This window comes from Tiliqua scincoides, chromosome 1 (assembly GCF_035046505.1).
Source record: "Tiliqua scincoides isolate rTilSci1 chromosome 1, rTilSci1.hap2, whole genome shotgun sequence".
NCBI lineage: Eukaryota > Metazoa > Chordata > Lepidosauria > Squamata > Scincidae > Tiliqua > Tiliqua scincoides.
Genome location: NC_089821.1, coordinates 198,686,283 through 198,710,063, shown reverse-complemented (window position 1 = coordinate 198,710,063; position 23,781 = coordinate 198,686,283). Strand labels below are relative to the sequence as shown.

The window sequence follows — 23,781 nt, the reverse complement described above, 5'->3', positions numbered from 1 at the left end:
CTTCTTTTTCTGGAAGTCAATTATAAGGTATATAGCTATACCGCTGTCGTGGCACACAATCAGATATTTATATCTCTAGCACAATTAGCCTTTTGAACTTTCTGGCCTTACTTGTCCTGGCTCCTGCAGTAATGCTAGCTAGCTGTTACGCATATGACAGGCAATTTCTGTTGTTTAATGGATCCGTTACTAGATCTGAGTCAGGTTGTTCTCCCCTGAAACAGGCTTGTCTTCTTGCCAGTCACATTTCCCTTGGAAGGGCTGAAGCTGGCAGAGAATAAGGAGGAGCATCAGCAAAAGGAGAAAGCATAGCACACCGAGTCCATTTACAGTCAGAGTGGCAGGGAAAACACTAGCCACGATCAAGAAAGGCCTGCGATAACAGCCAGAAAGGGAAGATGCTATGCATGGGAGAAAGGATATAAACAGAAGACCTGTCTCCTCTGCCACTGCTTGGGAAAAATGTCACGGTCAGGAAACAGAAGACCCGAGAACCACAAAATTGTAAGGCTTGTTTGAGGCTGTCATGATGCTACCTGGGGAGCTTTTTTTAGTTGTTGTAAAAGTAACGCGTTGTTCCATTTGATAGGCTGGAAGAATGCATTTGCCAAGCTTAGCCCCAAAGCTAAGAACTGAGTGGCAATGTTTCTAGACCTATTGATGCCAGCTTTATCTGTTGTTTTGGAAAGATAGCCCAGGGAGCATTTTTGGCTTTGGCTAGTGTTTAAATGCTATCTGTCACTGTTGTGATGATTTTCCAGAAAGATCTTTAGAAAACACATGAAACCATGACCATTGTTAAGTTACCTTGGTTGTGGTATAAAATAGCAGACCAGGAAAGCATGGAAGTACATATCACCTTAAATGCCCAGAAGAAGTCCAGATTCTTTTTGTTCCTTTCTCCCTTGTATGTTAGCGCCACAGTATCTATCACATGTGTAATTGGCCCTTTATCTAAGGAGCGAAGGACAGTAGTGTATATACTTGGGACTCTTATTTGATGGTAGGCTGAAAGATAGTACCTCTCTGCCATCTGGTAAGCTTAAAGGCTGAATGGGGATTTGAATTGAACCTGTATAACCACAAATTTATGCTTGCTGGAGGCATATTAAAAATAAGATAACTAAATTATTGTCCCTGACACACACCATCATTTATTTGTAGCCAGAATAAAGCAAGCCATGCTTTTTATTCTTCTACCTTTTGTTTTGCTTCTTCCTACTGGCACCTGTTTGTATGCTCTGCAAAGGTTTCTATCTGTGAGACCTCAGTCATGAAAACACTGGGGAGCAAGTTTTCTGAACACAGTGGGACAGCCTTCTGAGGAGACATGCTTAGGGCTGCACTGAAGTCTGGTTTATTGATTAACGGTTCTTAAAATCATATGAAATAACCACATTTCTGAAAGAAAAGGAATTGGTATTTTCAGTTGTTCAATATGTTTCAAAGAGGTCAGTGTGTTATAATAGTGTTTCTCAAACTATGGACCGGGACCCACTAGGTGGGTCGCTAGCCAATTTCATGTGGGTCCCCATTCATTTCATATTTTATTTTTAATATATTAGACTTGATGCTACCATTGTATGTGACAGCATTTAGGGACATGTTACAGATCTGTACTTTTAACAGGCTACTATGCATATGCTTTTAACAATGATAGTTAATGGGACTTACTCCTGGATATGCATGGGTAGGAGTGCAGCCTAGGATTGTTAAAAATTTTCCTGCTTGATGATGTCACTTCCAGTCATGACATCACTTCCAGTAGGTCCCAACAGATTCTCATTCTAAAAAGTGGGTCCTGGTGCTAAACGTTTGAGAAACACTGTGTTAGAAAGACCATATTGGAAACCTGTTCTATGTGTTGTATCCAAAGAACATTATTCATAATCAAGTACTATCAAGATCACTAAAGCTGCAATCTTATACATACTTTCTTGGGAGTAAGCCACATTGAATACAATGGGATTTGCATCTAAATAGATATTAATAAGATTGCATTGTAAGATAAGTTAGACATAACTGATTTAGGGCACAATCCTAACCCATTTTCCAGCACTGACAAGGGCAATGCAGCTCTGAGGTAAGGGAACAAACATTCCCTTACTTTTAAGGAGGCTTCTGTGAGTGACACCCAACTGCAGGATGCAGCACATGTCCCATTGACACCACTATGCCAGTGCTGGAAAGTACTGCCATAAGGAGTTAGGATTGCGCCCTTAAATTCTCATTTATTTCAGTGGGACTTACCGGTAATCATGATTAATTTTCTTTGGATACAACCGCTATGTCTTTATTTGAATATTCTGAGAACAAACTTTAACTTCCCCCATACCCTACTTTTGCCTCATATCATTCTCAGTTTCCCATATTCTTCAGATTCCTCATTGTAGACACTAGATGGCAGCATAGCTGGTGAAGGGTGGCTATTTTTGCTACCAGGAATTCGCTTCAGGTCACATGTATCACTTCTTTTTTCCTAAGAATAAAGCTAATATTATCCATGAATATACACTCACCATGAGGCTCACCAGACTGTAATGTGGCTACTATATAATGCCATATAATTAATATGTGATAAATTCTTACATGAATGAAGAAATCAATAGTATTGGTTCTAAATAAGGTTGTAACTGCTAGATATATGTCTGATTTTTTTTTTCCTTTTTTGAAATAAGTTGAATCAGTATATTTTAAAAAAACATTATGGGGTCTAATTGTGTAAGTATTCCAAATTATGTAAATATGCCATACAATAAGTCTTAGAATTTCTCAGGAGAGCAGACAATTTTATCCTCTAGCCATCCATGAAGCACAAATTATCAATTCTATATATAAAAAGTAGATATTCGACAGGCAAGCTGTTAATTCTGTACTATTTAACAAATGAAAACAAACAATATGGATGAACATTGACCCAGAAATTGTTTCAATAGTCTTGTACAGTAAGAGCATCTCGTTTTGTATAAATCAACCTGTTGTTGATTTCCTATATGGTGTGACCATAAATACAATAGTCCAAATTCAATCAGTTGCCAGCTCCAGCTTTTTTCCCAACTGGTTGCTTTTGCAATCTGTGCTGCTGTCGATAGGTAAGTGATGGATTGAAGATGGGGCCATTCAATACCAAGTCCTCTATGTATTTCCAAAACATAGTTTCAGCATCAGAGACAAGTTCACTGCCCCAATATCTCTTGCACTGTCTTTTGCACCTTTCTTCAAAATGTCACTAGAAATAGGCAACTCCAGCAGGAACAGTATATTATATATCAGATCTGCACCTTGGATCCACACCTCCCACACCAATCAGATTTACTTCAGTCCAGTGGATGTCAAACAGCACCTATACTGAAGTTTTTAAAAGCTCTCCTGCCACGATGCATTCACCAGTTGTTTCCCTGTCTTCTCCCAGATAGATATCTGGATAGATGGATATCCCAGAAAGTTAGATATCTTCCTATTCATCCCAGTTCTCACTTTAGCTTAAAACCAAATCTTTTCTCATTCATGTTTAAGAGTAACCCATGCTAATCTGAAACCAATTCCCCTTTGCTGGTCCAAAGCCTGTATCTCCTTGCATGCAACCTTGAGCATACGTTTTTAGAGTTTCATTGTTAGCATTGCTTCTCTGGGAGTTCCCCATTCTGCTTAGGGCTGTGTGGACCTTTTTTGTTTAATTATTGAACTGTGTTTGCACTTCATTCCATCACATCTTCCTTTTTTCTGTTTCCTTCCAGCTAAACAATATAAAGAATTGTGTGACTGTATTCTGCTTCTCTTTATATTGTAGGACTGGCATTTGCCCACCATTTCATCCTCTGCATCAGCACATCACATGGTATGCAGAATGACTACTGCAGCTCTCTTAAGTCTATCTCCTGGGTGTTGGGTGTTCACGGGATTTGTTTTGGGCTTGACATTTTTGAGGTTGCCGGTATATATGTGAGCTTTTTAACAAAGTTCTTTGCTTTTTCATTCAATATGCTTTTCAAGGGAGAGTGTGCAGGCGGGCTGGGGAGTTTCTAATCCATGTCCTTAACTCCATATTACCTGTCATTGGCAGAGCAGAGAGCTTTTTGTGCTCACCTATGGCGCTTTGGTAGCCCAGCTGTGTAAGGATTATGAAAACGATGAAGATGTCAACAAGTATTTAGATAGCATGTAAGTAGCAAGCATACATTCAAACTTGCTTACATTTTAGCTTAGCAAGTAATGATATCAACCTGAACTGTATTTTTCTCCTATTCAAATCTGTATGGACATTTGAAAACAAACAAACAAACAAACAAACAAACAAACAAACATGAAATGAAAAGAAAATGGATGGGATTGTGGACAAGGACAGATTGTTGAATTCTGAAAGCATAGATCTTTGCCCTCCAGTAGGCCTGTTAGACTGATCTATCTTTGGAGCATCATGAAGCCATCTTCTGAAGTTCTCTCAGAGATACTCCCATTGATTCTGATAACTATAGTAGTCCTATGCAGACATTATTGTCTGCATGAGTAACAATGTGTAATTGGGAGGCCTGAGAGCACACTGATATGCCCTACTGCACACCCATATGTCCCTGAAAAGCACCAGGCATTGGGTATTCCCAATCATGGGAAAAACCTCTTCCCAGGTACAGCATTAGCTCTGCAAACCATTATTAGTATACATTGTGCAGGGCTGATCGGCACACTTCCTCCACCATGTGTGGTTAATCGCACAGACAATAATGTCTGCATAGGGCTCCTGTCAAAGGTAACAATAATGTCTTTAGGAGATCTGTATCCCTTCACTGAAATGCAATTCTTTGAGCACTCAAGTTGGGAGTCAAGAAAGTTAAATAGGCCTGAATGTGGATTAAGCTGGCAATGTAGACCTGCTACAAAACCTAGCCTAGAGAGTAAGAAAACAGGCTAATCCTATTCCACATTAAAATGTGGAAGCTGACTGGCCTGCCCCTTATGCAGAGTGGGACTGGGGCCAGTTGTGGCTCAGCCAGGGGCAAGGGAAATTGATTCCCCTTACCCTGGGTAAAGCTGCAGCAGACCCAATGGGGCTACTTGGATCTGTGCCATGCTACTCCAGGCCACCCAGGAATGGGGTTAGGATCTGGCACAAGTGTCAGATCCTGGCCCCACCCCCACTCTCCCACCACCTGCCCACAGGCCCACCAGCTGCCATCCTCCCTCCACCCTGGAATGCTTAGCTCCTGCCCTCCCCTCTGCCCCCTGAACCCCTGTGCCAACCTGACTTGGCTGGCACAGGCTTACCTTTTCCACTATCCGTGGGGCTTGGGCCAGCCTCCCTGCTCAATCGGCAACACCATTGGGCCGGCGGAAGTCCTGGCCCATTTCAGGTATTGGGTTGTGCCCCAAGAATGTTGCTGCTGTACCTGTTATGAAGCAACTGTCTTTCTCTTGATACATAATTATTTGGTTCTGAAGGCTGAAATAAATGGAGTGTTTATAGTGTTGATGTATACACTTTTAATCTGTATATATTTGAACTCTTCAAATACTTTCCAGTGTTGCTAATGCTAAGCTTTGTATAAACGTTTCAGGCAATCAGCAAATACATATGTTATTGCTCAAAGTATCACGCAATGCACCTTACTCAGAAGGAAAGCTGTGTATTCTATCATAGTACTGCCTATTCAGTTCTGGTTTAGCCTAGTGATCTTCTGATCCGGTATTACTAAATGTTTTCCCATTAACTGCAATTGCCTTTCTGGTCAATGTGAGAGTGAATTTACTGAAATTTTTTCTTGATTCATTTCAAGCCTTTTGGTTTGGCAGGAGTGCCATTTGTATCTGTTTCATTCATTTTCTTTCCGTGGAAGTCCCCTACAAATTATTTAGGACTTCTCAATAACCCTTCTCTAGTTTAATATCCAGCACCATCTCTTGAGTCAGAGCTGAACCATGTTTTTCCTGGCAGGCCTCCTGTGCCCCAAATACCTGGATAATGGGCCAAAATGCATCTGGTGAAGCATTTCCCTTGATTGCTTTTCTATGCAGGGAACAAAATGCTGCAGATTAATTGAAAGGAGAGTTGCCAATTTATCAACCAGGTCTTTTAGGGATGTTTTTAGGATCTATTTGATCTGAAGCAATTAGTAAGTATTGATCTCCCTGCCATGAAAGCTTCAGCTGCTAATTCTGCATATTAAATTGCTGTTAAAGGCACCAGAACATGGCCAGGTTTTTTTTTTCCCCCTGTCCATTTTGTAACTCTAATATCAGCTTATCCTGCAAATGTGAAGATGCAGAATACTGGCCTAGGAGGAAGGAAAGCATGTTGGTAGTTACTTATGTCCATACTTTATGTGAATCTGTGTTTGTAATAGGTGAGCTGCCGAGATACTTAATTCAAAAATCAGTAGAAGTCACCAAGTCAAATCATCTGATTTATTGTACTTCTTCAGTTCCTTGAAGGAACTGAGACCAGTGTACATGGTCTCCCTCCCATTCTCCTTACAACAACCCTGTGAGGCTGAGAGACAGTGACTGTCCTACATTTACCTTGATATCTGAATTTGTACCCACTTTCAGGAATGAAAATGTTCAGTGCTGCAGCTAACAACCAGTTTTCCTTTGTTTTCAGGGGATACAATATTGGCATCCGGTTGATTGAAGATTTCTTGGCTCGCTCTGCTGTGAGAAAGTGCCGGAGTTATTCTGAGACTGCAGAGATAATTGCGCAGGTACAGACACTGCTTTAATTTGGCAAGGCCAGATCCAAGTTTGTTCACGAGAGAGCCCTGAGCAAAGTAAAATGATCACAAAAGCCGCATTTCAGATAAAAATCCTGTTTCCTGAGAATGCTTGGCCACCATATGATGATTTTCGATCTGACACATCGATCTGACGTGCTCATCTAGTGGAATGTGTGTGTTTCTACTCGGATTGGTCTTCCAGTAGGTGACAATGCAGAGGGAAAAGAAAAAAGAGTAGCGGCAGTGTAGATGTAGGCTGGGGAACTGGGCAGGAGGACTTGACATGTATGCACCCTGACATGGTTTCTCTCTCATTCATTCATTCATTTAAAGAATGTCTACCTTGCCTATGGGGTAAAACATAGCAAACACCTCTGGATCACAATTAAAATTACATATTTTTTTTCCTGGTCACTTGATATCACTTGGTCACAAGCATCACTTGAAGTTAGGAATATAGTTCACAGATAGTAGTTCTGTGCTTTTAAAGATACTTTCCCAGTTAGACAAAGGAAAACAATACATTTTTCACTGAAGTAACAATGAATTCCTAGTGTGGCAGCAAACCAACTAAACAAGATGTTATGGCAGGAGGCAGGGCTGGTCCGTCCATAAGGCCAACTGATGTGCAGCAGCACTGGCAGAGCGCGCCCACTTCTGTCCGTCTCCACTGATCCTCCCTCCCCCACCCCCTAGATTGAAAAAGGACGAGGGGAATAATGGCGAACTATGGAAGAAAAGAGAGTAGTGGGCTGCAGTATCAGAAGAGTGGAAGCTGACAGTCGCTGGGTAATGGGGGCAGCATTTGGCGCACTACCTTAGGTAGCGGGGGGTCTTGGGATAGCCCTGGCAGCATGGCCCACGTTACTTGTGGCTTGTGCCATTTTTCTGTATAATGTGGGGCATTTAAACTGCAGCATGGTGGGAAACGGTACTGCAGCCTTCCTGTTTCTGTGGGTGTCCCCCTCCCCCCCCAACCGCTTCTCCACTGTTTCACTGGAAGTAATGTTCAAAGAAGAAAAATGGCTGGAGAGAAGTAATATTTGTGAGGGAGGAGTGCCAAGACCTTTCACTGTCTGTGTGACCAATGAACAGCAGTGGCTGGTAGGATGGTGTTTCCTACATGATTGCCTACTGAGCAGTGATCACGTTGGGGGATGATGACACCTCATTACCACTGGGCATGGTACGGTGCTGTTGGTGGCAGGGGATAGAAGCTGAGCTCTGCGTTTGCATGACTCCATTTTTTGATTTAGCAAATTCCTGAAACAGATTAAAAGTCTGAGCAGCCAGAAGTTTATTGATGAAGACCTAAGGCGTTCAACAGAGGGAGGTAGAGGCGTCCCATATTTGTCTTTTGTCTTCTCCATTCTAATGCATGAACCTTCCTATTATTTTAGTCTCTTAGAAATTGATGGGGTTAGGAATCTTGAAAGACTGTCTTTGTCTTGTAGCTGTTTCATTTCAGTCTTGAATCCTAGGAAACAAACTAACCCTGGGTACACCAGACAAAACATGGCCCATGTTAAATGAATAATGTCTCTGCTAGCCCATTATATGAAAACCAGATGGTAACAGGAGTCCCACAGTGGAGTCATCCAAACCGCACTTAGAATCCAAGCAGACTCCAATTCAAGTATTTGTGGTGACTATGAGTGTTTGCCATAGAATGTGGGGCAAGCAGTGGTCTCATGACAGTATGTGGAGTGGAGGGCGTTGTTCATCTTATGTGGACATACATAACAGTCATTTGCAAAGGTTCATCTTTCCTGGTCTTGACTGGTTAAGAGGTACTTCTGATGGGGATTTATCAGGCCATACTTTTTGTAATAATTTATACAGCACTTTCCAGCTAGCATTTGTATAGCACTTTCCAGAGTACTTCACATATATACTCTTGTTCCAGTCCTTACAACAACTCTGTGAGGTCAGCAAGGCTGCAATACTATGCACATTAACTTGGGGGTAAACCTTGTTCAGCTCAATAGTATTTACCTCTTGAGTAGCTATGCATAGGATTGCATTGAGTAAAATTATTCCCAAATTGCAATGGGAGGAGCTGACATTGAGAGGGAGTGGCTACATGGTGGAGGTGATGTTCAAACGGAGGACTTCCTAATCTGCAGCCCATTCTCTTAGCCACTATGCTGCACCACTTCTTGGCTCATATTAATAGTACAGCTTGTATTAATAAGTCAGCACACTGGTTTTCTTACATGACTGTTGCTTCTGTATAGGATTAAAAATTGCATGCTATCACGAATGAAGAGTGCACACATTTCTGCTTTGCCACGTGTGTACACACTGGGAGGCTGTATCATTTTTCAGCGTGTGCACATGAGGCAAAATAGACGCACATTCTTCACTGTGCGGTTTCTCATACACAGAAGTGAAAGCTATGAATAAAGTGCTCAGACAGGTTCTTTGACAAACCCTCTCCTTTTCTTTCTCTCAGAAAGGCAGAGTTGTGGTGCTTGGGATGGTAGGCAGGCAGCTGGCATTGATGCTGCTGAACCAATTCCTGCGTTGGGGCAGGTCACAGTATCCGTGAAGGGTGATGACCCCATGTGCTGCCTGCCCAGTCCTGCAATCAGCTGTCGATGCACATGAGCTTGTAGAATCAGGACACAAGAAGATGTTTCATATGTTGGCACTGATCCAGAATAGCAAATGTGCCACTGCAGGCAGTACATTTACTGATCTGATTCTGCCTATCTGTCAGTGGGATGGTGAGCAATGATAGATTTGAGAGTTCCCACTGCCTGGGAAAGAAAGATGGTTTAAATTCAGCCCTGCTTTCCTCCTGTTTGAGGCAACTGGCACTGCCAAAGCTGACCGTATAATTTGTTTGTTAGGAGCTAAATGTGGGTCAATGAACTGGTGGTTGAAGCTGTATGTGCAGCTCTGGGGGTTGGCTGTGAGAATCCAGCCATGGAAATTGATGTATACAGTCTCGGTTTGTGTACACTTTTCCCAAACCATCATGGGATCCAAATGCAAAAACCTTTTGTGTGTGTGCAGAATCTGCATGTGGAGTAGAATGTAATACCTTTTGCCATTTGAGTGTGTTTCTTTTTTTCCACAGCACTAAGCAATGATAGCGGCCTCCACGTGTTCTGTCACCTTTCCACATACATCTGGCATGACTATACTTTATTTGGGAAAACACCACAACACTGCACTCCTCCATGTTTTGTTAATACAAGGTGTAGATATGAAATTTTAGGCTCCTTTTGCCATGATCTGAATGGGAGCTCAGTACCTCTTAAAGGAAAGGTCATATGCTATTTCCACTCTCAGTGTCTTGCTGTGATCCTGCCTTCTGATAGCCTTCTCTTGGTTATCACAGATGGTACATAGTTATGTTGCTAGGCCTCTCAGTTATGAGTAAAGAAAATATCAAATATGTCCCTTTCTAAGATTGTTCCAAGCAAATAGATGAACACATTCAACAAGGTCTGATTGGATTTTTAAAAGGAAGGCAAGAGAGAGTAGCTTCAGAGGTCCAGTGAAATGTTCTTTGCTTGAAGACATATTTCTGTAAATGGCAGTATATGTGCAGAGCATCTATTTGCTAATTAAAAAGGGCAACCAAGAGAACCAATAAAAACAAACCATATGTTTTGCCAGTACCGATTGGAAAGTTACAAAGCCAAATGATTCATGCATTTTTTACCAGGTTGTGTCAATTATTTTAAATAATTGCTAAGCCTTCTTGTTTATGCATTTGAATTTTTAACATGTTGGAAAATCTGCAAGCATTGCCATTGTGACAGGCCAGATTTACTGAGGTAGGGAGACATATGACCTATTCTAGCTAGAGGAATCTGGTCAAGTAATATCTTCATATAAAGTTAGAAAAGATGCAGTTTCCCTGTTGCAAATTTACTGCAATCAGGAACTGAAGATGTGGATTAAAGGGGAGAAGAAAGGCGAAGAAAAGATCTTTATCCAGCATGTAATAAATCTATGGCACTCCTTCCCACAGGATGCAGTGGCAGCATCTGGCCTTGATGCTTATAAAAGGGGATTGGACATACCCTATAAGCGAGTAGATACTATATTACTTAAAATTACCTATAGTACTTAAAATTTTTGCCGAGTAATCAAGCTCCAGTTATCACTTCACCTTATCTCTGGGTCAGTCAGAGGGCAGAGCCTTTCAACTCTGAAAAGTTTAGTTTCTTTCATCATAGAAGAGATGCAGAGATTGTTTCTACAGCAACTTCACTGGGAAATTCCAACCAAAGTTAATCTTTTATTCTCCTTCCTTCTTTCCCTTTTGCAAATGCTGCTGTAGCCTGGTTCTGCTTTGCTTGCAAATGCTTGCAAAGCAGGTCTTTTCTTTTCGACACCAGGATGGGCTCCTCCTTTCCGTTTGAAACAAAGTCCCAGGTGCACCATTCGGTGCACCATTACTTAAGAATGGTCATGCCCATGGAAAGCAGTGGGTCTGAGTAAAAAGGGTTTGCAAATATATGCAGCTGCATCTCTCTGCTGTGAATTGAATTGCACACTCCCAGTTCTGTGTTATGGGTTGAATGTTGTACGTAGAGCTTCTGGCTTAACACACCAGACACCTTCAAGGTGGATTTGATTCATGGATCTCCTGCAGGGGTTCCCAACCTTTTTTACTTGCATATCCCTTGGCAACCCATTTCCATAAATTGTACCCTTCATATTAGCAAAATGTTTGTAATTAATAATACAAGCCCTCATCTCCTCTCTATGAAAACCCAAACTTCATGTATTTATCACAGTGTTTTCTCTTTTTATCTGTTTGAAGAACAGAAGACTCTGCCTTTGCACTGTTTTGCACCAGAAGTGTGCTGAGAAATTCTGGATGATTGACCACTTTCCATATTATGTTTCAGCTTTTTTACTATGCTGGTTTTCAATTACTGGTTCATACATGAATTGATGACCAAAAACTAGCTATTGGTGGGGCTTTCACAGCCAGCTAGCTACCTCCCTTCCTGCCTTACTGGTCCTTGCAAGGCATTCCTGTCTTGCAAGGCATTCTGGAGCACGACCTGCCTTTTTCTGCCATTATTCCATTCTTTTTCAAGTACCCCTAAAGGTCGTGTTGAGTGTCCCTGGGAGTACATGAATACCAGGGTGGGAACCACTGTTTTACTGGTATGTAGTTTACAGTGCACTTACTCTGATAGTGTTTACAAAAAGGTGGTGAAGACCAGAATTTAAAAAATAAAAATGTATCTTATGATCTTTTACTATGTTTTTAATAAATTAGAGACTGTACAGTTCTTAGGTAACAATTACTGGTAGGTTATTTTTCAGGATCTGGCCTTGGGTGAAATCAGACGAAATTATAGCCAGACACCCCCCTATGTTTAACCCCCAACTTATCTGAGGGTCATAGAAAATTCCATGGTTGTTGGCTCAAAACCTGCCCTCAACTTATCTGTGGGATCGACATGGGTGAGTATCTGTGGTATTTCTGCAGGAAAAGTTCATCACAGGTTACAAACCATGATGGTTCTATAACCTCCTGGTTTTAGAAGTAGGGTATCACAGAATGCCAGGTGCAAGGAAATGGGAACAGGTCTCTTGTTTGTCTTGTGTGTTCCCTGCAGCATCTGGTGGGCCACTGTGAGATATAGATAGCTGGTCTAGATGGGCATTTGGTCCTATCCAGCAGGGCTTTTCTTATGTTTCTTGTATGAGCAATGCTTTCATAGCAGAATACACCTGTTCAGGCCTCCAGGCAACTCAGAATCTTACAGCACTGTTTGGAATTCACAGAGGGGCAGAATCAATGGTGTGCCCAGGGTGGGGGCAAATGTCTTGGGTGCCAGACTTGGGGGCAGTGCTATGACCCACTTCCCCCTGCCACCAGTTTTGTTGGCATGATCCAGAACATAAGAACATAAGACCAGCCCCACTGGATCAGGCCATAGGCCCATCTAGTCCAGCTTCCTGTATCTCACAGTGGCCCACCAAATGCCAGAACTGCGCTGACAGTGGCTGTGCTCCCTCAGCCACTGAGCATGGTTCTGTGCCAATCCGAGGGCAGCCCTCTTCTCCTCTCCTTTCTTTAAAGGTGAGGAGAGGAGGGCTGCCCTCAGATTGGAAGGGACCTGTGTTGACAGTGACTGTGCTCCTGCAGCTACTGTTGGTGCAGTTTCTGACCTTGAGGGCTGCCCTCCTCCCCTCCCATTTTAAAGAAAGGGAAGAGGGTGATCCTCAGAATGGTAGATAGCCGGCTGGAAACGATGCTTGCTTCCTCTGATTTTGGAGAAGGCGTGTGCCACTTCTAGCTCCAATGGATCTGGGTTCCACTTTCAGCACCACCAAAATGCTCCAGTGGAGCCTGGGCTGCCTCCTTCCTCCCTTTAACAGTCCTGCCACTGGGCAGGATCAGGAAAATGGAAATGGATATTTTTTCTTTCTTTCTCACCCTCCTGAAACCTTCCTCCTCTCTAGTCTAGTGCTAAAGGCTCTGAACTTGCTGCCATCCCCAAATCTAAGCATTGCATTGCTGTGGTGTGGGGGAGCTCTGCTTGCAAAGGTTTTCTAAGCCCTCTCACCACAGTGACTGTTCTCAGGATTCTTTGGGGAAAGCCTCTTCAGTTAAGCTGGTGTGAAGCTAATATAAGTACACCTTGATTTTCATCCACTTGACTTTCATCGCCTTGTTCTTTTGGCCGTTTTTAATTATAACTTCATTTCAAATTTTGTCCATGTGCTTTTCTCTTTCATCCAATTTTAGCCAAACTTCCACAGTGTTTGTTATTGTTCTTATGTTTGTATGTTCCGCACACTTTCACATGTGTTATATAGTTATGTTTTTTGCTGGCCAAAAGAAATGTGCAAGCTAAATAAGGCTATATTTTGACATTCATCAATTTATTTTATTGTCATTCATGCTGTGATCCCTAACTAGACAAAAGTGCAAGGTATTGTTTTATAGAGGTGTGGATGGGAAGGGGCCCTATAGCTAAATAAAAGTAAATGAGAAAAATCTCTGTGTGTGTACATGAGCTCAGATTTGCATTTTGCATTGAATATTTGCTTCTGGAATCATTGCACATAAACTGAAGTACAAGCTAAAACATTGTAGCTTGGGTATAGTTACTGCTAACTATAAGCAAATACCAGTTGAACAGTTGGCTAACAATCTGGTCGTAAGTCATACCCTTTGATATCCTAGAAAAACGACCTTGAGATGCTGATGCACATTTTCCCTTCCTCTTCCAGGTTGCTTTTAAGATGTACCTGGGGATCACTCCGACTGTTACTCGCAGTAACCCAGCAGGAAATGAATTCTCCCTTGTTTTGGGCAAGAATCCTCTAGTGGACTTCGTGGAGGAGTTACCTGAGACACGATCTTCACTTTGCTACTGCGGTCTCTTGTGTGGTGCCATTAGAGGTGCTTTGGAAATGGTGAGGACTTAACTGTACCCTCCTGACCCCACATCCACAGAAGCTATAAAAGAGCAGCTGAATTTAACAAGCTCTAAGTTGTTGTAGTACTAACACTCACTAGCCCTTGCAAGAAGTCACATTGCTGTATTTATTATCCTTGGGAGGAGAAAAAAATGCAACTGGCCTGGAAGAAGCAGAAAGCATCTAGACACTGTGGTGCCTGGGGCAAAGCTCAAAATATGCCCCTGTAATATATCACACGTGGAAGTGATGTCGCTTTCAGAGCAAGACTGTTAACTGCCCCATTCACCCCAGGTTAAAAACCTCTGGGAGCACTTCTGAGTTGTGGGGAGGTTGCGCAACACCTTCCAGCAGCATGGAGCTGGGGCAGTTGCCCCCTGGCCTCCCCCTTAGCAATGCTACTGGCAGAAAGGCCAAAGTGTTTAGGCTTGGATTGTCACACTGTGTTCATACACTCTTGATGGGTGGTTCACATGATGTCACATGATTATCCATCTGTCAGTCATCTGTTCTCCAGCTGCACTTTGTCTGGTTAAAATGTCATATTCAGTAACAGGGAAAATCCAGAAACAAATGTGTTGGCTCAACCACAGTGAAAATATGGATGGACAAAGGCTGGATGATGACCTTGTGTGAACCACCCAGAAAGAGTGCATGAACTATCCTGGATTAAACAACCCGTCCGGAAGCGTCCAAATTCTGACAAGGAGATCACAGAGAAGGAAGCTTTTTTCTCTGCCCACACAGCCCACAAGATTTCAGACTGCCTTGGATGAGCTGTGCTGTTCAAAACAAGTACTTTAGAAGCTTTTTGTTTTGTACTTCCAAGCAGGCCCTAATGGATTAATGTGGGAGTGATCATGCTGCCCTTTTCAGATATTCTCTTTTTAAATAAGCAAAACAAAAAACACTCCAGTAAAGAATTGGGGAAACGCACAATTTTGAAAGAACTAACAAAAGAAATCTTAAAAGTTCACCAAATGATGGAGCCTTGGCGGTGGAAGGAATAGACAGCTATTGCTGGCTCTCCAGAGATCAAGCTGTACGAGGAGCAAGCCCACATAGCTGCCAAAGATTGCAAGTCTGCTGGCTCAGTCCTGTTTGGGCCTTGCACTGCTGCTATTGGGTGCAGCCTGGCTGTCACACCAACTGTGGACTCTGCATGCCAGTGAATCAAGGATGCCTGTCAGCACCAATAAGTCCGTGCAGGGGGTGGGAGGGACAGAATGGAGTGGGAGGAGGAACAGGGCAGCAATGGGGGTAGGGAGGACAGGAGATTGGGGCTGGGAAGAAGCAATATTAGCGACAGCAGTGCACGCCAATATCCTATCCCCATTCTCAGCCTCCACTGATCCCTGACTTAGGTCCACACGGACCTGCGCCAGCGATAAAGCTCAAATAACTGCAAAGCAGTCTAGGTATCATTTGCTCCAGATTCTGAGTGCACATATTTATTTATTTATTCACATTCTTATACCGTCATTCCTCCAAAGAGCTCAGGGCAGTGTACTCACACAGCTGCTCCCCTCCTTTCGTCCTCACAACAACCCTGTGAGGTAGGTGAGGCTGAGAGAAAGAGACTGGTCACCCAGGAAGCTTCATGGCTGAGGAGGGATTCGAACATGGATCTTCCAGGTCTAAGTCCACCTCCCAAACCACTACACCACCTTGGCTCTCATATACATATACCTGAACACGTAGAGCAGTGTTTCTCAAACTGTGGGTCGGGACCCACTAGGTGGGTCGTGAGCCAATTTCAGGTGGGTCCCCATTCATTTCAATATTTTATTTTTAATATGTTAGACTTGATGCTGCCATGGTATGTGACTGCATTTGGAGAAATGTTATAGAACTATACTTTTAACAAGCTACTGTGTTTATTCTTTTAACAATGATAGTAAATGGGACTGACTCCTGGGTAAGTGTGGGTAGTATTGTAGCCTAGGCTGTTAAAATTTTCCTGCTTGATGATGTCACTTCGGGTCATGATATCACTTCTGGTGGGTCCCGACAGATTCTTATTCTAAAAAAGTGGGTCCTGGTGCTAAATGTGTGAGAACCACTGACGTAGAGGCTTCCTATGTGGGAGCTGCCTCCTTCCATTGTCACAGAGTCAAGTTAGAATAAAAGTGCCTTGCCTAGTGTTCCAAGATCACTTGGAATTATGCTGTTGAATTACACATGCTGTTGAATTCAGAGTTTCCCTCCGTCTGATGGAAGGAAGGGAACCTTTAAAAACAACCCAATGTTAATGTTTGCACAGGGCTGAAAGGGTTTTTCCTGTAGAAGACAAAGTGCTTTTAAAAAAAAATAATTCGAGAAAGAAATGAATAGTGATATGTTTACTTCAGTTAATTGTGAATCATTATTTTTGTTTAGGTACATCTAGCTGCTGAAGTGACTTTCATTCAAGATACCTTGAAGGGGGATGACGTGACAGAAATTGGAATTAGATTCTTAAGGAAGGTTGAAAACAAAAAACCCAAACGAAATAAGTCAGAGCAGTATCAGAAGTAGATATGCACGCACAGCTTCATTTTTTTTTTTTACCCTTTTTACTTGCCTGGAAAGAGAAACCTCCCAATACAGAAGGGGCAAATTGCCCACAACAAGGCTTCTGTGTATTCATCTCCTCCTGGACCAGACCCTGCATGGCCAGACATGTGCTGTGTGAAGCTTCTGCATATCTCACTCAAGTTTATGTGCATCGTGCTCCTTTTTGGACCCTCAACTATTGGGTGCAGAATGTCAGTGGAAACTCCTGCTCTTGTAAGAACTTACCTGCATGCATAGGACATCTGAGGAGGGCTCTACCATATGTGCCTCAGCCAAATAAAATTTGTGACTAGCTATGACGGCAGGGCTTTCTTGGTGGCGACACCTTTACGGTGGATCTCCCTGCTTAAGGGAACTTTTGGAGCTTTTTTTCTTGGCTCTTGGAACACTAGGCAAGGCATTTTCATTCTGTAATGTAAGGGAGGGAGGGTGGAAATTATTAGTCTTCTTTGCTGCTATTTACTAATTTCTGATTCTCTGGATACTTTTTCTATTTTGCTTTTTGGATTTTAATTTTGTGTGCGTTCAAAATATTTTCCATATATTTGAATTTGTTGGGAGACTATTAAAGCAGAGTAAGAACAATAAGTTACAGAATAAGTAATGATTTAATAAATCAGGACTGGCTGTATGCATTTTCCAAAGTAACAGTTGATACTGACCGTTTGAGAGCAATGAACCCAATCTGCTAACTCTGTGGGGAATCAGCACTCTCTGTCTAGCTGAAGGGGCGTCACCCACCTATTTGATAAAAGTAGAGCATTTTAGTCAAAGCTGCTACTGTGTACATGAAGTCTTCTGGGTCCAGGTGTACAAAGGCAACAGTATGACTTAGGGTGCAAAACTAACCAACTTCCTAGCACTGGCATAGCTGTGCCAGTGGAGCACGGGTTGCATCCTGCAGTTGGGGGGCAGTCACGTTCCCTTACTTTGGAGTTGCATTGCCCTTACCTCAGTGTGGAAATTTGGTTAGGATTGCACCCTTATTTGCTTACAACATCACATCTTGGAACATCACACATTTTCTGTGATTTCTTTTCTTTTCTCCATCATCGAAAGATGCTACGGAAGATGCTTGTGCACTCACTGTGTGTGAGAGTAAGGGTGGCGTTATGGTGCCTTTGAGAGTATTTTCAAAGCACTGTTCTCGGTTCACCTTTCTAGAGTCCCAACAGACAAAGCTACAGATGTAGTCAGTGACCTTTGGTCACACTGTGCCAGTTGCCTCATAATGGAGTACATGCCTGGACGATAATAGCTCTGTATGATTGTATTTTTCCATACTACCTCTTCCCACCATAACTTGAAGAATTTAGGTTGCCATACGTATAAAAACCAATTCACTGTTGTCATTTTACCATTGTGTGAGATTGTGATAAAAATGGGGGACTGACTGACCACCACATAACAGTGATGGGGAAAGCACAAATCTGCCTTGCCTTCCACTGGAATTCCTTTTTTTCTGACAACACAGAGCTTGAAGCACACAAAGCAGTGTGTGTCTGACAGATCAGAATGGGAGGCTACCCCTTGCTGCATTCTCCTTGCAGGATTTGGCACATCAAGCAAGAAAAACTGGAAGATGCTGTACAAGAGACTGTGACCTGCAAATCTTCTTGAGAAGAAGGGCCATCATGGGGTGCTTGAATCACTTCCTTTGTCTTTCACATCTACCATTGCACAATAGCAGCCAGAAGAGACAAAGCACTGCTGCACAGCATCTTTTGGTGTCTTAGAAATAAGGCCAGCTCTAGTTAAACTATTTCCATGTTGCCTCCTGTAATCTGGAATTCCCCTGCTGCTAAAAAAAATTGCTTCTCTTCTCCTGTTCTGCTAATGAGAGGATAGGGTTTCATTTTCCTTTTCTAGTAAGTGAGGGCCAAATCCTATACTTACCTAGTGCCAGTGCTCAGTCCTGGCACCGACACTGGGTGCCAAAAAATGTGCCATACAAAGCATGTGAGTGAGTGATTCAAGTGCCCCATGATGGCATTTCTTCTCAAGAGATGGAAGATTTGTGGATAAGTCACAGTTTGATATCATCAAGGAAAAGCCACATTCTCTCTGATACAAACAAGCTTAGTGAAAGATTCTTTTACAATGGAGGCCGAAGTGCTATAAAGGACTCGCATTATAACACTCTTGTTTCATCACCTCCAGAAGAATCTACAAACCCTAGACAAACTGGAAATGTATCTCCCTCTTCAGATTTAATACTGCCACCCATTTGTTTTTTACTGACGTATTTGTGTATCATACTATAATAATGTCCTTCAGGATTAAAGGCAAACAAGGAGGAAATGCCCTGCCAGGCTTTGGTGCTTGGGGTTTGAAATGGCTCCAGTTCAGTCGAGTCAAAGAAGGATTTGAGATTCCTCTCTGCTAATTTGGCAGCATGTTCCTTAGCCTTGGCCTCAAAAAGCTGTTGCTCCTTGTCTAGGTACATTTTCCAGAATCTAAGATGAAGAACACTGACTGGAGAACGGCAGCGGGAGATGCAGGTGCAAAGCAGAGTCAGTATCATGACACAGGAGATCAAAATCCATCCCATCACCTTTGGGAAGAAGCATGAGAGAGATCAGAACAGAGCTCACACTGAGACACTACAGACATCACCCAATGGAGGTTTCATGTCAGTGCCTACTGTTGTTTTTCACAAATGTGATTCCAGAACACCACAGGAACCGAGAGTTCATAGTCTACACCACATCCTTTGTAGAAGCTGTGCTTTAGGTTTCACTTCCAGATGTTAGCTGCACTGACCTCCTCCCACTGTCACTCAGTTTAGGTGTCCTGCCAGTTTCAGCAGTGTGGACAGAAATCATATACTAGGGATCTTTCTTTTTGGCTATCTGTACACGTGAACAGGTCATCGCATAGTCCATCTGCTCCACAGAGACTATTCCTGAGAGTTTAGGCAGCGTAGGACTGTAAGAGAGTTCATGTATTGCAGTGTAAGAGACTGACCCGTGAATCAGGACTTCTCTGGCTGGAATCTCACCTCTGCAAGAATGGTAAATTAACTTTTTCACATGCTTCTTATTATCGCTAAAAAATAAGTATTCCAGCTGTGGGAAAAGCAGCTGAAAAAATTATAACAGAGATTCACTGAGGAACCTATGCAGACGCACTTAATTCAACACCTGGGAAAATAAAAAAGACCTTAGCCTGGAAGCTCATTGAACTAGATGCCAAACAAGTAGCCCTGGGAAGAACATTCTAGAGTCAAGAGGCCATCACAGAAAAGACCCTTTCCCTGTTCTCTTTGGATAGTGGGAAGAGCTGGAAAATGGCCTCTGACGATGGTGTTAAGATTGGACAAGTTTGTGTGGATCCTTCCTTCCCTCTGCAAATACCACCTCCCCATCAACAAGATATTGTAGTGAATAATAAAATTGAAATGGGACTATACCTGAGACTGTGCTTTAAGGTTCTTGAGCATGACTCCCATTTCCTGAGAAGTGCCACCACAGGGTGCTTGAAGCACAAGCTTCAAGCATTCCTCCCCTTTGCCTTCGCACATGTACTTCTGAACTACGGTGCTCCCACTAGCAGCACAGGCGTAGAAATGGCCTCCCAGTAAGGCCACGGAAATCCACGTGACAGGAGCCACAGCAGCACGGGCAACCGCCAGCCAGAGCACTTGCAGGCAGCGCCAGACACGACTCCCACGGCAACACAAAGGTGACCTGCCAGGGGCACAGCAGCCAGTAAGAATCCTCCCCGACCGCGAGTTGAGCAGCAAGCCAAGAAGAAACAGGACCAGGGCTGGCACCCACAGGAAGACAGAGCCATAGAGCAGGTTCCAAGAGTTGCAAGGGCATTCAAACACCACCACCGAAAAGATGCGTTCACTCCCAGCTGTCAGCAGAGACACGGCACCATAGCCCAGCGCCTTCTGGTGACCAACAAAGAAGTTTAGAACTGTCTGGAACTTGTCCATTCTGCTTCCCTGTGTTCTGAGGCTCCCTCAGATCTGTCCTCTGGTATGGTCTCCTTGAAAATGCAGAACATTTCTGACTTGATGAAAGTCTGTACACAAGCAAAGAGGAAGGGGAAATTTACTTTGGGTGGTTTAAAAACACAATTGCTGACAGGAAAACAGAAAAACTTTCTGTTTCCCTTTTCTTGTAAACGAGAACGGATTTTTCTTGTACATAAGAAAGGAGATATAGACTTTATTAAAGCATGTTGATTGAACAAACTAGGCATTTATTTTCCAAATAGCAAGGATGTGCTCGAGTCTCAAAACTTGAGTCACAGGTCGAGTTGCGAATAGTGATCCTGCAGAGCCATCACGACTCGACTCAAAAAAAGTTTCTAGTCTTTCAAGTCATGTCATTTCAAGTTGTGAGTTGAGTCGTGAATCAAAGAGTTCCTTGAGCAAAACTTCACAGAAAAAAGGGTGGTGGTGGGTGGGAGTTGTCATTTAATGCTTCCCTGATGTTCCCATACCATCTGCACTCTAGTCAGCTACGTGTTGAAGCCTTGCACTTCAAACACTATTTATGTACTGCACAGATATTTGAAGCATCAAACAAACTAAGAACATAAGAACAGCCCTGCTGGATCAGGCCAAAGGCCCATCTAGTCCAACTTCCTGTATCTCACATTGGCCCAATAAATGGCCCCAGGGAGCGCACCAGACAACAGACACAACCTGCGTCCCACTGCCTTCCAAAATCTGACTGCGACTCTGCTGGGACTCAAACCTGGAACCTTTGAATCCCTTCACCCTCTAGAAGTCCAATGCGCTATCCATTGCACCAGAGCCACCTGTGATGCAGGGGAGGTACCGGTACTCACTACTATAGCAGGCTAGGCACATCACCGCTAGTGATGTAATTAAGTTGGTGCTCGCTTGCCCCCCTGGCCTGAAAGCAAGGAACACAGAGGAGAACAGATTAAGGAGGAAGATACGTTGCTCTTGCCATGCTAAATGCAAACCGAGCCAGAAGGGCTGAAGACATTCCTCCTCTATCACAAAGAAATGTCTCCCTCATGGTTTGTCTGCCTCCTTTCTCCCTTCCCTGGCTTGTACAGAAAAAAAACACAAACTGAAGCCGTTCTTATCTCAAGAAGCACCCCCTTCCCTCATTCGTTGGCCTCCTCCTCCTCTCCCCTCCTTGTCCAGAAAACAAAATTGAGCCCTTTTGTTCTTCATTATCACACTATGGTCCCCCGCTATCTGCCCATCTTTAACCATATCTCTTTGTTCTGATAATAATGCTTAACATTTACATGCCCACAGATATCTCAAGGCTACTGCAGCAACATAGGAAGGTGGTTTGAACTCTAACAGGTGGCAGCATATTTAAAGGAGGGGCTGTAGTTCACTGGAAGAGCATCTGTTTAGTATACAGAAGGTCTTAGGTTCAATCCCCAGGATCTCCATAGTAGTAGTAGTAGTAGTAGTAGTAGTAATAATAATAATAATAATAACAACTTTATTTATACCCTGCCCTTCTCCCCAAAGGGACCCAAGGCGGCTTACAACAGTTAAAAACAGATTAAAACATAATTTAGCAAACAGGTAAAAACATAATAACACATTGATGGATATGATAAAAAAAGTAGTCAGATAAAAAGTCAGGTAAAAAAGAGCATATAGCAGCAGATCATAAGGAATCAGGCCAGTAAAGAATACTAAAAGATGTAAAAAGATGTTTAAAAGGCCATGAACTCAGAAGGCTTGTTTATACAGAAAAGTCTTCAGGCCTCGCCGAAAGGTCTCAAGAGAGGGAGCCATTCTCAAGTCAAGGGGAAGGGAGTTCCATAACGTTGGCGCCACTACTGAGAAGGCCCTATTTCTTGCCGCCGCCCCACGTACCTCCTTAGGCGGTAGCACTTGTAAAAAGGCCTTCTCTGATGACCTAAGAGGATGAGCCGGATTGTACAGAAGTAGGCGATCTCTAAGATACCCTCGCCCAGAGCAGTATAGAGCAGTATAGTAAGAAAGGCAGTGAAAAATTCCTGTCTGAAAAATACAGGAAAAATCTTGGAGAACTGCTGCCAATCAGTGTTGACATGGCTGGGCTAGATGACCCAAGGGTCTGACTCAGTATAAGGCGGTTCCAAATTCTCCTACAAAACGTATGCTGAAGACTGCAGGTCAGGCCCGGAGGGTTAGTGCCCTAGCGCTAAGCCTGGGAACACTGATAACATAACAATAATACAGTTTCCCTGAGTAATGGAAGAGGGCATGTTCTTCACCAGGCAACACCTCCCCACATCTAAGATTAAGAGGCTTTCAGAGAGAAGTGTACTGTTTTTAGATAAGCTTGAACAGTTACCCAGGTTTGGGGTTGCAGCAAGTCCAACCCTAATCCTTGCCTTTAGCATTATGTAGCACAGTAGGGAAGGCATCAAAGCAGTAGGGGAAAGAAAAAGGTGGCCCTTTCCCCTTCTAACTCACCCCTACAAGGTATGAACAGCTGGAGCCCTGAGTTGGCTGGAGCCCTGAATTGGCTGGAGCCAGTTGGCTGGGCACATTCTGCTTAGGGGGCTGGGGCGATATTTCAACATTTCATTGTGTGTCCCACTTGTTTGTACTGACTCATGGTCACTTAATGATATGTACGCTCTCAAAACGCCTCTTAAGCAGCAATGAAGTGCTGTCCAACTGGAGAAAAGTCAGTTTTGGTACTCATGCAAGAAGAGACAATTTGTCAAGCTTGGAATAAATGAATTGAGCCAAAATATTGAAAAATATGCTATCCAACTGCAGCTGCAATTTGATTTATAGAGCAGTGATTAGCCTAGCAAATGAATGTGGTCATGTGTTGAAATACAGTAGAAAATCTAAAATCAAGGGAGTTTACAAAGCTGGAACGCTTGAACTCTCTCTGACCTTCCTGCACCGTAAACAAAACATCTCTTTTAGAAAGATGGAGCAAGAAATATTTTTGCTTTTCAGTTAAGAATTCAAACAATTGGCTCTGTTTTTTTAAAAAAAATTACCTTGCAAACACATTGTGAACCCAGACAAAGATTGTGTGTGTGTTGTTTAATAGCTTTGTTTCATTAGGGTTTGGAAGGACTTGTTTAATAGCTTTGTTTCATTAGGGTTTGGAAGGACTTCCAAACCCGTCACCATTAGGGTGACGGG

General features: G+C 43.0%; 2 protein-coding genes across 2 annotated transcripts; one reads left to right on the top strand and one right to left on the bottom strand.

Annotated features, from left to right (window-relative positions):
* Positions 1 to 462: 462 nt before the first annotated feature.
* Positions 463 to 16,941, top strand: TRAPPC3L (trafficking protein particle complex subunit 3L). Its single transcript, XM_066610981.1, has 5 exons — positions 463 to 504; positions 4,064 to 4,161; positions 6,596 to 6,695; positions 13,929 to 14,114; positions 16,497 to 16,941. The coding sequence occupies exons 1-5, from the start codon at positions 463 to 465 to the stop codon at positions 16,632 to 16,634; spliced, it is 564 nt and encodes a 187-aa protein (XP_066467078.1). The 3' UTR covers positions 16,635 to 16,941.
* On the bottom strand, positions 16,387 to 20,653 carry LOC136635864 (calcium homeostasis modulator protein 6-like). The gene is made up of 2 exons (XM_066610976.1): positions 20,086 to 20,653; positions 16,387 to 19,227 (listed from the first exon to the last, which is right to left on the bottom strand). Exons 1-2 carry the CDS (start codon positions 20,614 to 20,616, stop codon positions 18,805 to 18,807), a joined length of 954 nt encoding a protein of 317 aa, XP_066467073.1. The 5' UTR covers positions 20,617 to 20,653; the 3' UTR covers positions 16,387 to 18,804.
* Positions 20,654 to 23,781: the final 3,128 nt, after the last annotated feature.

Excerpts from the sequence above, each read along its gene's own strand:
- TRAPPC3L (XM_066610981.1), top strand. The coding sequence starts at position 463 with ATGTCACGGTCAGGAAACAGAAGACCCGAGAACCACAAAATT. Across the intron at positions 505-4,063 it reads GACCCGAGAACCACAAAATT|AGCAGAGAGCTTTTTGTGCT; the intron begins GTAAGGCTTGTT and ends TGTCATTGGCAG. Across the intron at positions 6,696-13,928 it reads CTGCAGAGATAATTGCGCAG|GTTGCTTTTAAGATGTACCT; the intron begins GTACAGACACTG and ends TTCCTCTTCCAG.
- LOC136635864 (XM_066610976.1), bottom strand. The coding sequence starts at position 20,616 with ATGGACAAGTTCCAGACAGTTCTAAACTTCTTTGTTGGTCACCAGAAG. Across the intron at positions 19,228-20,085 it reads ACCTTAAAGCACAGTCTCAG|GTGATGGGATGGATTTTGAT; the intron begins GTATAGTCCCAT and ends TTCTTCCCAAAG.